This window comes from Rhopilema esculentum, chromosome 19 (assembly GCF_057945365.1).
Source record: "Rhopilema esculentum isolate cy_ngs chromosome 19, ASM5794536v1, whole genome shotgun sequence".
NCBI lineage: Eukaryota > Metazoa > Cnidaria > Scyphozoa > Rhizostomeae > Rhizostomatidae > Rhopilema > Rhopilema esculentum.
This window is the reverse complement of record NC_142833.1, coordinates 4,881,414-4,898,048: the sequence shown is the minus strand read 5'-3', so window position 1 is coordinate 4,898,048 and position 16,635 is coordinate 4,881,414. Positions and strand designations below refer to the sequence as shown.

The 16,635-nt window shown below is 35.8% G+C and overlaps 2 protein-coding genes across 7 annotated transcripts in view; both read left to right on the top strand.

Annotated features, from left to right (window-relative positions):
- Window positions 1–15,368, top strand: part of LOC135688202 (ephrin type-A receptor 3) — a 33,192-nt gene extending 17,824 nt beyond the window's left edge. Inside the window, exons 11-20 of one of the 3 annotated variants that reach the window (XM_089114177.1) lie at window positions 73–152; window positions 2,474–2,579; window positions 3,151–3,212; window positions 3,761–3,859; window positions 4,261–4,365; window positions 5,299–5,448; window positions 5,986–6,030; window positions 6,830–6,981; window positions 7,745–7,791; window positions 15,233–15,368. In XM_089114177.1, coding sequence (XP_088970303.1) covers window positions 73–152; window positions 2,474–2,579; window positions 3,151–3,212; window positions 3,761–3,859; window positions 4,261–4,365; window positions 5,299–5,448; window positions 5,986–6,030; window positions 6,830–6,981; window positions 7,745–7,757 — 812 coding nt within the window. In that variant the 3' untranslated portion in view covers window positions 7,758–7,791; window positions 15,233–15,368. Of the gene's footprint in view, window positions 1–72; window positions 153–2,473; window positions 2,580–3,150; window positions 3,213–3,760; window positions 3,860–4,260; window positions 4,366–4,653; window positions 5,193–5,298; window positions 5,449–5,985; window positions 6,031–6,829; window positions 6,982–7,744; window positions 11,738–15,232 lie in introns of those variants that run through there. The other 2 variants (XM_089114176.1, XM_089114178.1) reach the window with 2 other exon arrangements.
- The window catches only part of LOC135688200 (ephrin type-A receptor 3), a 36,054-nt gene continuing 34,730 nt past the window's right edge, over window positions 15,312–16,635 (top strand). For all 4 annotated transcript variants that reach the window (XM_089114174.1, XM_089114172.1, XM_089114173.1 and 1 more), the window contains exons 1-2: window positions 15,312–15,446; window positions 16,398–16,471. In XM_089114174.1, coding sequence (XP_088970300.1) covers window positions 15,359–15,446; window positions 16,398–16,471 — 162 coding nt within the window. In that variant the 5' untranslated portion in view covers window positions 15,312–15,358. The remainder of the gene's footprint in view (window positions 15,447–16,397; window positions 16,472–16,635) is intronic.

Genomic DNA, 16,635 nt, shown 5'->3' with positions numbered 1-16,635 from the left:
TGTAGGCTTATGAGAATCGAAAAGGAATTTGTCGAATTCTATGAATTTTCTGCAATTAAAAATTATTCTTAGGTGAATTTGGTGATGTGTACATAGGAACTATGGAAAAACCTTCCGAAAAAGCACAAGTTGTCGCCGTCAAGACTCTCAAGGTATAAGTTTGTGATCTTTCGTAGACAAACAGGATAGATGTTCTTCGTAAGACATTGGATTCTAATGAAGCCGCGAAATCAAATCAGTTCTAGTGTAGGTTCTGAATACACTTACACTCCTCTTTCCAAAGTATTTGAATGGTTAGGTAAAATTGATGGCCTAACTCTTACTTGCGACATGTAAGTGACAAAGTATTATTGATTCACTAAAGTGAGAGGAACTTAAAGAAATAGCGTTAGGAAATAAAAGAAATAAACTAGCAAACACATCACAGACAGACAGGTCTTTCATATTATGATGTTGCAAAGGATGTAGGCTGCACAAAGTATGCTTCTTGAAAAGGTTGAGAAATTGCAGGTCAACAAAATTTCTGAAATGGGCAAAAACATTGTTGCAGGTGCAGGTTTTGTTATTCGGGGTTGTTCTGTAAACACCGCATATTATGTTGCTATCTTCCATGAAAATCTTTCCAAAGCGCCAGAAATATTTATGGATCATTTTCTCAGTGAAAACAGCCAACTTTTCATCTTTCTGTGAGTTTTCTTCATGTGATGATTGCGTCAAGAACTGTGGCAAGGAAATCACAAACAACAGTGAAATCGGAAACGTTGTGAATGACCACTCTCGTACAATAGGTACCGATTTTGCTAGAAATATTGAAGAGACTGTTAAACCATTATTATCAGGAAAATTTCAGATAAAAAGCCCGACTCCAAAATTTAGATTTAAATCCTTACTGGCCGTGACATAAGGGAAGTCATTACCAAAACAGCCAGTTAAAGAGCGTTGGAACTGACACTGTTTCAAGTTGTCTAGAAACTGGCCTTGCCATTCTTGGAGAATCTCTCCTTTGATACAAGCATTTTTCCTGATTTATGAAAAATTGCTAGGGCTGCACCCATTTACAAAGATGGTGATGAAAGCAAAAAATCAAAATACCTTCCAATATCGGTTGCGCAGCCATTTCCAGGCTCTTCGAAAGTCTGTAACCAGTTGTACAAACATTTGAAATTGAATGACCTGCTTGCAAATCCACAATCTGGTTTTCGTGCCTTGCAGTCTACCGTAATCTGTCTATTAAAAACACTGATGACTGGTACAGCGGTTTAGACAATAGACAGCTCATTGGTTTGGTACTACTGATCGACTTTAGAAAGGCATTTGACACTGTAGACCATAGTATTCTATGTCACAAATTAGAGCACTATGGTCTCCAAAAAACGCTGTTATTATTTTTTAAATCATGCTTTTCAATTTGCAAACAGTGCTTAAGTATAAATGGAATTGTATCTGAACAAATGGACAATTATATTGGAGTACCCCAGGGGTCATGTTTAGGGCCATTGCTATTTCTTCTCTTTATTTACCATCTACCACTAGCTGGCAAAAACTCCACGGTAGCAGTATACACTGATGATACTACTCTCTCTTATCGATCTGATAACATTAACTAGCTAAATGATGCAATGAATAAGGACCTTACTAGAGTCTCGGAATGGTTCAAGGATCGTCACTAAATGTTGCTAAATATAGATAGTATCCAAACTGCCAAATGTCTTGGAATACAATTAGACAACAACCTTAACTGGAAAGGTCACATCAGATCTCTGTCAACAAAATCAGTCGAGCAATTGGCTTTCTTAAACATGCCAAAGAATTTTTAATACAGAAAACTCCCAAGACACTTTATGCTTTATACTGGTACTGTAGAGCCCTAATTAAGATACTGTTACTTAGTTCTAGGAAATTGTGCTGCAAACGAAAAGAACTATTTGCAATCGAGCAGCAAAAATAATCGCAAAAAATCCCAATTCTAGACCACTGTTAAATGCTCTTGGACTCGAACCACTTCAGGTTTAGATCAATATTGAAGCTAACAATATGGTTATCGGACCTACGAAGCTAGCGTCAGAATGTTTATCGGCTTTATTTACAAGAAATTCAGGAAGTCATTTGCGGGCTCTTTGCAAAAACAATAAAGATGCTTATCTTGGGCAAAAATGCTCATCTTTTAGCGTACAGGCATGGAATTCTCTGCCAGTAGAAAGGTATCTTCCCTACATGTCTTCAGAACCAAAGTTAAATAAAACCTATTTAACTTTATATTTATGTATATATTGTAAATTTATTTTGTATCTATGTTATATATTTTATAAAATGTATATATATTATATTATATGAATTAGCTTTGGTTTTTATTTGCAAAATTGTTAATTAAATGGAGGGCTCGTTGTAAAACAAGAATTTGATGAAGGGCTACTTTCCTTAAATTATTTGAAATAGAAAATGAAAAAAACAATTGTTTTCTCCTTTTTTGTAGTCAAATGCAAATAAAAAAGCAAGAGATGACTTTATAGGAGAGGCAGCATATATGGGACAATTTGATGACCCAAATGTCATACATCTCGAGGGTGTGGTCGTTAAAGGTATACACACATTTTTCATAAGAATACCTAATTTTTTGCCAACCCTCAATATTCTTAAAAATTTTCAATTTTGTGCCCAAAATTATTCTTAAATTGTAAATTCGCCTTAAGAACAAAGAAAAATATTAAATCTTTCTTATGTGTTGCTTCATCATAAATGTCAAAGTGACAGTTGTTTTGCTTTGGGAGAAACTCAGATTAAGGTAAAATTTTAGTCCTGATGAAGGTTGAGCCTGGCATTATTCTTATATTATTCTTAAGCTTTAGCAATTTTGAGCCTCAATGTTCTTATAGACTTTATTCTTATAAAAAAGTGTGTATAATTTATTGCGTTGAAGAAATACCTTTTCCAGATCTTCTGATAGATTTGCAAATTTCTTCGTTTGTGAGCATGCAACTCAATGCCTAGCCAGTCTACCCATGTGCAATCTACCTTGTAACAACTTAGCTTGCATATAAGTACTTCTCGATATTTATGATCCGAAGCACTTCCTGTCTCGTTCCGGAAAGCATAAATTACGTGGTCTTCCAGTTTGTCTGCCAATGCTTATAAAATATTTACTTTTTTTAGACCTTCCCATATTGATTGTCATGGAATTCATGAGCAATGGATCGCTTCAATCCTTTCTACAAGTATGCTAACTAAATTTCAATTTACTCCCTCAAACCATTGCAACTTGTTCAATTAGGTATGAGTATATAGTTAATCTAATCTTTATATTGAAATCACCTTTATGAATCAATCTCAATTAAGCAAAAATAATACTTTAAACTAGCTGCTTTCATAACTAAAGCCAATTGAATGTCCCATCTTGGATCAGTTTATAAGCAGTTGAAAAGTTTAGAATCCTTTGTTATGTACTGTTGTTTTGATATAGCTGTTAGAACCCAGTTCCCTTGTCATAACTAATGAAGGGGCTAGGTACTCCTTATATTGTTTTAGTAGGAAAATGTGTGGAAAGTAGTAGGCGTGGTCGCAGAAAAACAGAGTGATAGCAGTTCGCCAGTGCTTTTAAGGTATCTGAAGAAGCGCCAGTGCATTTAATGCCGGGTCGAAATTTTAGTGAATTTTAACTTGTATCAAAAATATTCTACTTATGTTCCATTGCTATTTGTTCTTCTTTGGCTTATTGAGTCTCTCAATCTGAAGAAATGTAACAGAACCTTTTATATCTCCACAGAAAAACGATGATCAATTTACTCCACTCCAGTTACTAGGAATGGCAAGGGGTGTGGCTTCTGGAATGACGTATCTGTCTGAAAAGAGCTACATCCACAGGGTAGGTGTTGGTTTTATCGTCAATCAAAGCTTTAGTAACCGTCTACCTTGTATTGCCTGTACAAAATTGAGATTCAGCAAAATTTTCTTTCGAATATTGTCATTAGAATAATGTAGAAGGGGATCCGGACTACGTTCGTTTTCCATTGGTTATGTTTCCAAAGAATGCCAGTTTTCTATTGAGAAATGATTAGATTTGACGACTGGCAAATATATTATGATAATAGCAATTGCAATGGGATAAAATACACTAAATTTTATATGCAGTCATCGGGAAAAATAATACTTTTCAAATATGCGCACACTGTTTTTAAAATTTAACAGTTAGCGCAAAATAGCAGTCCTTAAGTATTGTCACGTTTACAAACTGTACTCCTAATTTAACTTATGTTATTATTTCAGGATTTGGCAGCCAGAAATGTTTTAGTAAATGATGACATGGTTTGCAAGGTTGCTGATTTTGGAATGAGCAGAGAATTGAGCAAGGATGATACATATGACACAACGGTAATTGAATGTTTCATTCACTAATTTATATCCTATTGGCAGATGACAAACAGATATCTTTGAGTTATACTAAATTCATGTCAGATCACCTTATCATATTTGCTGTTCTTTTCTTATATGTCATACTGGAGCAGAATAATCATCTTTAGTTCTATGTAAAGGGTAATCTCGTGCAAGCACTGGGATTTATTACCCATCTTGCTGCCCAGAATCAAAACATTTGCTGAGCGTATATTTGTTAAAGAGAATCTTCCTCCTTCATCGATCATTACTTTGTTTTCGTGGCAGATACACAGTAGTATTGAAAATCTTCTGAAACTGGAACTAAAATTTCTTAACTGTAAGCAATTTGCTGTTGCTTGTCGGGCTACAGCCAAGGAACTACAATCCCGGACAAAATTGATTGAGACTTTGCAAGGAATGCTTATATTTTCACTGTTCTTTCAAAAATAACTTTGCCCCTCCCCCAATTCAATTTTGAGTGCATGATTGTGAAGCAAAATTGTTGAACTACAAGACCAACATTGCTTCGGGGGAAAAGGGGGATTCGAATTTGCAGGGGCAAGGTAAATTAGACAATTACGAGAATTGCCTTTTGTCTCAACATTTTTGTCCGGGATTGTAGGTCTATGGCTATGCATAGCTGTTGTTGTCAGCTTCCATTAATCATGTGACTAACCTTTGCAACCCAAACCTTTTTTGTCTAAATAAATTTCGCTATAGATCTAAGCTCAGGGCCCACGCTACAGTGGGAGGCAGGGGGCCAAGCCCCCATTTTTATTTGGTAACTATAGGTATCAAATCCTCCTGTTTGGTATTAAATAGGTATCAAATCCTCCTTTTTGGGTCCCCATTTTAGAATCGGTGGCGCAGGCCCTGAAGCTTGTAAACGAGATCATTCTTGATATACTTCTACTTAATTTTTTTTTACAGGGTGGTAAGATCCCTGTCAAATGGACAGCACCGGAAGCAGTCCAACTTAAGAAATTCACTATTGCTTCGGATGTTTGGAGTTATGGTATCCTGCTTTGGGAGGTAATGTGTTACGGAGAAAGGCCATATTGGAACTGGGGCAATAATGAGGTATATTCGTTAGGGAAATTTACTTTATACTTCCCCATCGTTAGGGAAATGCTTGTAACGATAATAATAAAAATTGGGCAATGCGATGACTTTAAAGTCACTATTCTAAACCTGAATAATGGAAGTTAGCGTCCTTTCGTTATTTCATTACTTGATCACAAAGATCTTAAGCTTTTAAACTCTTTAAATCCATTTTCTATAATGGTAGGGGGAATATTGTTTTTGTCGACAATTCTCAAAGATTTTGGCAATCATGTTATGATTTTCTTTAAAGATGAATCAAGCAGAAGAAGTTTTTTAAACTTTTGTGAATGCAAATGAGGAAAAGACAAGTACGAAAGATTTAGCAATTAAACAGACGTAAATCAAACTGTTGGAAAAAACTTATAATTAAGCATTATACTTTAAAAAACAACACCTAAAAACAAAGAATTTTTTTACAATAAAGGAAGGAAGAATATTTAATTTCTTCATGCGACTGTTGGCGCATTCTTTTCTGAACTGAAATCTCGATTAAAGCCTAAATTCTTTTTTTAGGTGCTTGAACGTCTGGCTTCTGGCTTTAGACTCCCTCCGCCAATGGTATGTTTTACGTTTTAAAGTCTCTAGATTTCATAGATCTTTACTACAGCTTTTCATAGCCTTTCTTTGATCAATTACCCAAGATATGACAAATATGCCATGCTCTGTTCTTTTCATATCGAGGCTACACCCAGCTTAACATTGTCTGTTCCTTGTTTTTTCCATGGCTTATGTTTGTGAGCTTTATCTGCTTTAAACCCTAGAATCTATATCGGGGTACTACAATGCCGACGTACAAGCAGTTGATTTTTCCTGATCCATAGACTTCCTTGCAGCAGCATTTTTGATCTAAAGATTTTCCGAATTAGGTTCTTAATTTTGTTTTTTCTTCACATGTTCTCATCATGTGCAATAAACATTCATTTTTTATGGGTTTCTGTATGTGGGATTTAAATACTTATACATACTAATAGAATTTATACTTTTCAAAAATTAAGAAACTAACTAAGAACCTATTTAGCCTTAACTGTCAATAAGTACCTCATAAAACAAGAACCTGTTTTGCCCAACTCTGAAAAAAAGTAGGTTTTTACTTTACCATACGGTAGGTTGCTTCACGACGCTCCTTTTTTCTTCCCGCTGTTTGTAAACTTTGAAACGCATTACTCTCTCCTTGCTTCCCAGACTCCCTCTCTTCTTAGCCCCTCCCTCTTTACCTAACCTTACATTGGCCTCAGATCTTACATAACCAAAGAAATTCTGTTTACTGTTTTTGAATTCATCAACGCAACTATTTTTCGGTTTTTTACTTAAGTAAATACTTAAAAAGCAGCTGTTTATGATTGAAAATCTCTTGCAGAGCTGCCCTAAAGTTGTACATGATCTCATGTTATCTTGCTGGCACAAAGATCGCGTGAAAAGACCCAAATTTAAGGACATTCGTGGCACGATTGATAAGTGGATCCAGAGTCCGGAGTTGCTGAAACACGAGGAATCGGTTGTGGCAAGGCGGTATGTTACAAGGCATCTCCTTTCAATATTTAACAAAGCTATTAAACTTGAATATGAAGTAAATCATTTTGGTTATGCGATAGATACTATATTGGACGCTACAGTAACTTTTGTCTCTGGTGAAGGGGGGAGGGGGGGGGGGGGTGGATGCCACTGATAAACATACGTGAAAATTGGTCTAGATGTTTTCTATGTGCGCGCATAGGGGGGGGGGGGCGGGTATTGTATGTGGAATTCAGGAGAATCAGGGGACTGGATCATATTTGTATCTCTCATATTTGTCGACAAGTACTTCTTACCTATTTCTGAAGAGATTTGACATCCGAAAGCTCTTTGCACTCTTTGCCAAAAACATGTTAATATTGGAGTCCACGATGTGTCAGTTATTTTGAAAATATGTTTTTAAAAATATGAGCTTGGAATTTATTCGAAACATCTCAAGTGATGTTAGGATCCTAAATTAGGGCATTTTAGCTTACTTCAAGGAAAGAAGTTTTCTTTCAAAAATTGATAATTTTTTACTTTTTATGCATATCCAGGGCCACAGTTTTTTGAAAAAGGCTAAAAAATGATTTTTTGACTGACAATATAAGCTAAAAATTTATCAAATACACCTCAAATAATTTTGCAAACATAAGAAACGGCAGTTTTGGTTGCTTAAAAAAATAATTTTTGTTGATTGTGACCAGTTGTTTATTGTGACGTCTTTTAAAGGTTTTTTGTGATAGAAATTTTCAAATTTCATCTTAACCTTTTCTTTCAGATCTGACTTCTAATGTCATGGAGGTATCTTGAAGTGACAACAAAAAGGTATTTAATGAAACTTAATGTTTTTTTACAACAATAAAATTATTCTATATTAGTTGATGATTTCTAATTTTTGCAAATCCGGGGTCATAGTTTTTTTTAAAATGAGTAGTATTTTTGTTTCAGAATATCTGCTCGAAATTCATCCAAAACTTGTGACATTATGTTGGAAACGTAAATTAAGGCATTTTAGGTTGCTTGAACAAAGTTTTTTCCCGAAAATTGACAATGTTTGATTTTTTTGCATATCCATTTAATAGAAAAGACTAGGATGTTTATCTTGATATATGAGCTTGACTTTCATCAAAAACACTAAAACGATGATGTGAAGTTAAAATGATGTTTGAAACGACAATCAAGGCATTTTAGGTTGTTTCGTGAAAAAAATTGCTTCTTTCAGAAAAATAAATTTTTTTAGCTCTTTTCTATTAAAGGTCAAAGTTTTCTTGAAAATGACTTGTCTTATCTTAAAAATTTATCTTATAAATAACTTATCTCAGAATATTAGCTTCAAATTCATCCAAAAATCGTAAAATGGTGTTTCAAACCTAAATTAAGGCGTTTTAGGCTGTTTTGAGGAAAAAGGAATTTTCCCAAAAATTTACAATTTTTTATTTTTCAATTTTGAAAGTGATCATCGAAGTTTGTTAAAATGACCAGGGTTTCGAGGTCATGGGAACCGATGGTTCTTATATTTTCCCCTCCATTTGTCCCCTCCATTTGCCCCCTCCATTTGTCCCATACATTTGTCCCTCCATTTGTCCCCTCCATTTGTCCCATCCATTTGGCCCCTCCATTTGTCCCCTCCATTTGTCCCCCCATTTGTCACCTCGATTTTTCCCCTCCATTTGTCCAATCCATTTGTCCCAATCATTTGTCCCCTCCATTTGTCCCCTCCATTTGTTCTGGGTTTTCTCGGTCTTTATGTCTTGGGATTGAAAGCCAGGGGCGGATCTAGAAATTATTCTGAGGGGTTCTAAAACGTAAGGCTTGGTAACCCAGGGTGTTGCTATGCACAAACTCCGTACCCCTGCTAATAAGCCATAATGAAATGAAAGCCTTCCATAAACTAAAAAGCCTGGATGCCTTGATTTATATAGTAATTTTTGGTTTCAGCTTTTATGCCAATTGAACGCAATTTGCAGCTCGCCCCTCTTATATTCACTTAGGGTACAAAAGTATAGAAACTGTAGTCAAATATGATATGATGGCCCGCAGTGGCAAAAGGCCCGAGCCCACAGATTTTCAAAGCAAAATTTAATTTTTGACTCTTTGCAGCCATTTATTAGAACTTGATCAGCTTGACCAAAATAATAACGTGGCTGGTGGAATGAAGCCCTTGATGTGCAGTGCAAAAGTTGAACACAGGGATTCAAACACAGCATGCATCGCCAAACCGAAGGCCCTGAACGTTTCGCTATGGGCCTGGCGTTTTGAGTATTTTTATGTATTTGAAATTCTTAGAGAAAAAAGGATTCGCAGGAATATAAGTAGGTATAAAAAGGAAACCCCTTTTGGTCAATAATAGTAAGGGCAAGTTTTTGAGATGTTTTTTATGTAGTTCTTGAATGATTAAAAAAAGAATAACAAGGGCTCGGGCAAGCTTTATCCTCTGAATATAAATCATACCTCATGGTCTATGAATAAGACATGAAACACGGAGTTGAAACTTGAAACCGTTCTGTTATATAAACCACAGCGTTTACAAGTTCTGCCGTTACAGCATCGAGCATCAGGTAAAGATCGTCAAAAGATCCACAAAAACATATTGCAAATTTGCGCCTAAGCATTCGTCGCGTGCTGTATCATAATTCAACTCCCCCTGGTCAACCTCAACTCCCCCTGTTCAAGCTCAACTCCCCCTGGTCATAAAACCACTTATACATTTGACTGTAGATTGAAGCGAAGAAACTCCCCCTGGTTTGTCGGTATTCTTTGATGTTTTGGATTTTTGAAATCCATGGGTTCTCGCGCCAAAGTTTAGAACCCCTCGACCTGGCACCGTGATTGGCTAGATTCACTTCCACGGGTGCAGAAACTCGTATAATTTACAGGCCACGGGTTCCTTAAGTGGCTGGATATAAGAGGAGACAATGCTTTCCGAGTCTGTAGAATGCTATACAGGACAACCAGGGGGAGTTTCATAACACTTCAATGCATGGACTGAAATAACAATGTTGAACAGTTGTGAGACGGGGCATTGAAGCGGAAATAACAATTTCAGGAGATGTGCATACTTCCCGGTATTATTTAAATGGTTTAAATAATAATAAACAAAATTGCGGTAGAATAAGCTTTAATCCCCAAAAAGTTTTTTCTCAAATCTGAGGGGTGCTCGAGCCCCCTTCGCACCCCACTGGATCCGCCCCTGAAAGCCAAGCACATTTATCATTTAGCTGATTGATTTTATGTAGATGATCAAGTTTCTTTGCGTCAGTCAGCCTTGCATAATCGCTTTTGTATTGAATGTGCATCGTGTGTCTCTTTGCATGTTTTGGTCCTCTTGATTGGCTCTGTTCATGCCGTTTGGCGTTTTTGTGTCCGTTACTCAAACAGCGTTTGCATTGTAATGCGTAAATATCATTACTAGAGTTGCAATCCAGTCTTTCTTTTAAGTCGTAGTTTTTGTCAGTGTTAATAAAGATAAATGTAGTAGTACCGTCTGTGGTATGCTGGATGGAACGAACTAGTTACTGCTGTGCTTGTTATTATTGCATTGTAACACGAAAACATATCTAACACATTCCAAATTCAACTTTAAAATTGCTTTCCTGCTTTATCGGCAACGAATGAAGTGGAGGATATTTCATCATTCACGACCTCATGGCCAGGTTTGACTTGAGTTTTGCCTCTTTTCAAGGTTCTGTGATGAAATTTTTCCAGAATGAATTGTTTATCCTTGTATAAGTTATTGTAAAATAAATCTGGTTTCTCTAATCACAACAAGGAGAAAGCCACATCCAGGAGTTCTTGTGACTTCATGAAGAGGACATTAGTAAACAGGTAACTTTTTTTTGCAGAAATTGGCCAGTGTGTCCATAGAAATCACAAAGTGACAACTTTCCAACAGAGAATTCATTCCGTATTGATACACAATGAATCCTTGCGTCCTAGAAAATGTGCGGCTCTCGAATTTAGGTGGCTCTGGTACCCAGGATACTTTTTGCTTGTATACTCAGGCTATTCCTTCTAAGCAATGATGATTTTATTTCTCTTTCGAAAAGGTTGCAGTTGTTAACTTTGGTGACTTGTAGACAGTTCTGCCCTGGTCGTGTCGCTTGCTTCTCAGTATATCTCAGTATATATCTTATTCTACTTTCACTAAGATCTATTTATGGTTTAAAGAGAGCTGAAAATTTCAATTCTCTCTGAGTTTCCTCTCAATTCAAAATTACTTTCTCTAGTTCCTTTAAACGCATTTGTGTTCTGTTTCCTTTCGGCTGCCGTTAATCATGCATGTTTTGCCATTGCGAATTCCAAGACTTCCTGGACTGTATATTGCACCATCGCAGACGTGATTTTGATTTATTACAACCATTTGGATATGCAAATCTTCCAAACAACGATCTAATGCAGATTTTTTGTATGGTGATAAAAACTTTTTTGACGAATTCAATAGAAATTTACTTCTCCTCACTCTCCAATTCATTCATAAATCTGACCGATTTGATTAAACCAACTTTATTGTAGACCAGCAAACGCAGCCATTTGGTCCTATTTGAAGTAAAGTCCCGTTTGGCCCTATTCTGTTTTGTTTTAACTTTTTATTTTCGCAAACTGTTTGAGACAGTCAATTGTAGTTTTATGTAATGGCCCTGCAGTAGTCACAGCCTTCTGCTTCCTATAGTGGCGTTCCCTGTATTGTAGTAAAGTAATTTTTGGTAGTAGCGTAGTTTGTAGTATGTATTGTAACTTTTTAGTGGAACCTTATAAAAATTGTGTCATCAATGCTACCAGCCCTCATTTCGACATGTTTTACACTTAGACTGCAAAGACAAATCCGTATTATTTTATTTATTAAATGAGAGAATTACCATGCAAAAGAAGTTAATGGATAAACTGAATACGCTAACGTTACATAGAATGACTTTGACATTCTCTTGTTCTTACAGGCACCGTGGAGCAGAAGGGGGAGGCTTTGCTATCTTTTGGACCCCCCTATTTTTTCAACGCTCTGCGGTGCCTGTTTTAGGGAGAAATGTTTGTTTTTCTTCGTTCTTTAAATTTTTAAAGTCCTGATTTTTAAAGATACTGATTTTTTCATAAAATTCAGTTTCTTAAAAGAAATTTTGAAGATGGCCAACGAAGCAACTTAGAAACGTGAAGAAGGAAATTCCTTGACTTTTTTGACTGTTGCTCTCGTTTCGATAGTTCTCAACCCTTTTTATAATTGAAAGGCCCTTATAGCTTTGCTCACTTTTTCATTAGAACTTATAATAAGAACAAGAAGATATGCAAGAAAATGTTCTCTCCAGAAACATCTTTACGATAAATTTGAACGAAAATGATAATGGTAAAAATTGATACTACTTTACTAAAATTGGGTGTAATGGAACAATAGATGGTGGGCGCATTAAGAGACCTCTGAAAACTTTCACCTTTAACAAAAATATACAGATGCTGATTTAAGAGGTTGAAAAATACAGTATTAAGCTAATAGGTAACTGTTATACAACTAGTTTTGTCTGTCGTGAATCGTATTTGTGGTTCGTTATCGTTAATGAGGATGTCTTTCGATGTTTGCGTCAGTCCATTTTGTTTGTCATCGTGCCATTGTTATTTTAGTTGTTTTTAGTCATTTTCCATTAATTTGTGTCATTAGGGTTTTGTGTGCGTCACTCATGTTGTTAAAAGCGTATGTTCTTTTAGTGTAAGTCCAGTCGAGTCGAAGTTGTCGTTAAACAAAGTCGTTATGTTGTAATGGTTGGTTGCTGCTAATTTATACTTTCCCAGATATTGTTCCAGAATTCACATATTTGTCCTTCTGACGGTATTTCATCTAGAGTGATATCTGATTTTCCGATCTCTCGGTAGAACTTTTTAGGGTCTGTTTCAAAGATTTTGTTCTGTCTATAGAATTTATTCCGTTTAATGTACCTCCGTAGTCGCTGAGCCTTAACTTTTAGTTTTTGCTTTAGTTCTTCCTTAATAGCTGGTACTTGGTCTTTGCTTTTTATCTTATACTTTCGCAGAACTTTTCTAGCCTTGTCAGATTCTATTTCTTTATCCTTCTGAAGCTCTTCTAGAAGAGAAATTTCCTTTCTATGGTTCTCGATTTCTTTATCAATTTTTACTTGCCATTTCGGTTTACTAGGCTTACATACAATTCTTTTCTTTCTCTTAGGTTTGACACCACATCTTATTTGGATTACTTTTCCTGTTGCATATACCAGTTCGTTTAGTTCTGTAAGGTTTGGGTCGGTTTCCTCACATAGTTGTTTTAGGGTTTCGTTTCCGACCTCAATTATATTTCTGTATTTGTTGGTATGTCGAAATTTAAATAAAGGCTTTCATAATCTCCTCAGATTTGCTACAATCCTTGACAAAAGTCCTTGGAACACCCTGCGACCAATGAAAGATTTTGAAGAAATAAAGGTTTCCGGCTGTAAGATACAGAAATATCCCCCCTCCCCCCAAAAACAATGTTGGCTGAAAAGCCTATTACTTACCCTAGGTAATAAACTGACATTGGACGACTTTCAAACTGTTGTTATTCAACATTGTTTCAAGGGGGAGAGGGGGATGCTACTGAAGTTATGCAAAATTTCAGCTTGGTGTACCAAGACTTTTGGCAAGGATTGTAGTTTATTTGAATATAATCCTTCAATGTTGTCACTCTCACTGTTGCGTGAGCACCATGTAACAAAAGTGTCCTCAGTATTGTTTGTTTGAGGTTTTTCAAGTGCGTAGTAAAAAAAATACATTACTTCCTTGTATTCTTCTCTACTCCACCTTTTTCTTTTTTCTTTTTGTTGTCGTCTTTCATTTTTCTACTTGGGTTGAGATTATGTAAAGTTTTATATATTTCTGTAAGAAGCAGTTGCAGATTTTTATCATGGATAGACGTCGAGTTGTCTTTTTCAAGAAGATTTTGAAAGCTTGATTCATAGTCATCATAGGCAAGACGCAAAGACTGTTCATGAATTCTATTTATTCTGTTGTTCATCTGTCGATCACAAAACATCCAAATTAAAGGGCAGTAGCTAAATTGTGATAAAATGAAGACGTGCATGGTCTGTTTCACTTTTCTATCATCCATGTAGTTGGAGATTCGGGATACAGCATGTAGCTTTTGGCTGGCCTTTTTGCATATCGATTGTACGTGTCCTTTGAACGACAAATTATTATCAATACTTATTCCAAGAAGTTTTTGTTCTTTACTTGGTTTAATTATCGTTTTATCTATTTTCAGAGATGTGTCATTGCTGCCTTTACCAAAATTTATAAAATGGCATTTATCCCCATTCAGTTTCATATAATTATTTTTAAACCATTCTCTCAAAATAACTGCATCTTGTTCTAGTGTTTTAATAGCCTGCTTAATGTCTTGGTGGATGACATATAGCGTTGTGTCATCAGCATAATTGCATATTTGGCTATTTGATATAAACATAAACATGTCATTTACGTATATATTGAACAAGAGAGGTCCCAAAACTGATCCTTGTGGCACACCTACCCTGGATGCAACCGTCATACATCCAACTCTATTAAAAGACTACCTTTTCTTATCATTATGTTAATTTTTACACCAAAAAGCAACGCACGAAGTAACCATCATATTATCCAAATAACGAGATATAACTTTTTGCTTTGGGGGGCAGCCCTGATAAATAAGCGTAACAACAGCCATATTTTACAAAGCACAAATATCTTAATTATGCTGCCTGGGCTTTTTTGGGGGGCAAAGACTCCGGTATCTAGGTCCTTGATAACAGCGATATGAAACAGAACGCCAGACACTGAAAGAAACTTTTTGCAGTGCAATGCGGAAATCAGTATGCTTCACTGCCTCACTACAGAGTTATCCCTCTAGCGTACTCTACACACATCATTGGTTTGCATTTACATAACAAAAATCGAGCCCTCAACCGAATCCAGGCTAGTTTGTCTAGTGTAACCAAGGCTTAAGTTTCACGCGGAAGTGGAATTGAGATGACTGCTCAATGGTGTCGAGTGACGATTGTGTATCAAAAATATAATAACATTTAATAGTAATAGCTTCATAGACTTGTTTGTATTTGGCATTGAAGAAAGGCAGCAAGTTTGCCATTTGTGGCTTCATCGACTGATTTGCAGACTTAACTGTTAAAGTTTATCTGCTTTAGTCTATCACTGCGGCCGAAATTGAGAATTTGTTTTACACGAATCATTGACTGATTGTTCTACGAGCAGGCCATTTATTTTATTGATGTTTTTTTTTGTTCAACTTATTGGCTGGTAGGTCCACGAAAGAGACTAACCAACTCGAGATTTGCGAGTTTACAATTGCAAGGTAGATGTTATGTAGTATCATTTGTCAGCTGGCCAATGTTTGTGGCATCGTAGCAACTGCCGTTTCACGTCCATCATGAGTATAAAATGGAACTGGCATTCCATTTTGGGTCTAGTCTTGTTAACCTTGAGCTGTCTTGTTAACCTTACCAAAGGAATAGAAGGTAAGCAGTTACCGTGTTGTTGCGCAAAACAACATTGTCTTTATTGCAAATGTTTTAGTCATTCGGTTTATGGGACTAGGTAGTGTCTTTATCTGGAAACTCTCAGTTTGTTTGTATCTACAAGTTTTTTACATGACACCTGAAGAATAACAACAAATACCTTTAGCTCAAAAATTTGACATAGATAAAAATTTTAAGTAAATAATATATTTATATATATGTTGATTATTGCTGAACCTTCTTTAAAAAATTTCATCTCGAAGTTTAAAAACCCCTCTGGAAGAATAAATTAGCCATATGGCGAAATGTGTGCAAAGTTGTACGAAATATGAAATCTAGCTTCGCATCACAAAAGGAAACTTTTTATGAAAGTCGATCAACGATATGTGATTTGCCTAGATAATGACCGTCGGAAAATCGAAGCGAACGATGCATGTAGATTTTGCCAAAACAAAGGATTTTCAGGAAACTGTATGGTTTTTGCACTACCCTGCAAGACCCCTGGAAAGTTGTCCTCATTTCCAGTGAAATTTCGTGCGGTAAGGACCAGAGAAACGCTCGTCCTGCAATCGAAGGATTTGAAAATGAAATTAATCTCGAGGAAATCAAGAATCTTATTGATAACTATGATAAAAGGGGAATAAATAGGTTTTTAGCTAGATTTAAGGTCAAGAAAATAATTAAATTCTGAAATAGCTCTATTGATTATTAAATAGCTCTATTGTTTTGAAAATATAGGGGGACCATGACCCCCCAGCCACGGTCACTGGTTTTATTCCATAACATTCAAGCATTCAATAAGTTAATTTGTTTAAGAAAATAAGATAGATAAAAATGGTACCATAATGTAATAATTTTTAATTTGAGATAGTGTATCAAGGACATAATGTTGTATTTTTCTATTATCTTGATTTATGCCTTTTCTGTTTATAGACTGTCATTTCTTTTCAGTTCCTGTTTCATTGCCTGGACTTAATTCTTGGAGGATAGGGAAAAATGACACTAATCCTTTAGCTCGAAATTATGTAAGTATAAACATGTCACCATGAAAAACTACACATAAATATTTCAGGGCAAGGGGACATGGTATGGTAATAATCGCTGTTATTTTAACAGGAAATAAGTAGAAACGACTAAGAAACAAGAGAAAAAAGAAGGAAGCAAGTAGGAAACGGGTAGGGAACGGGTA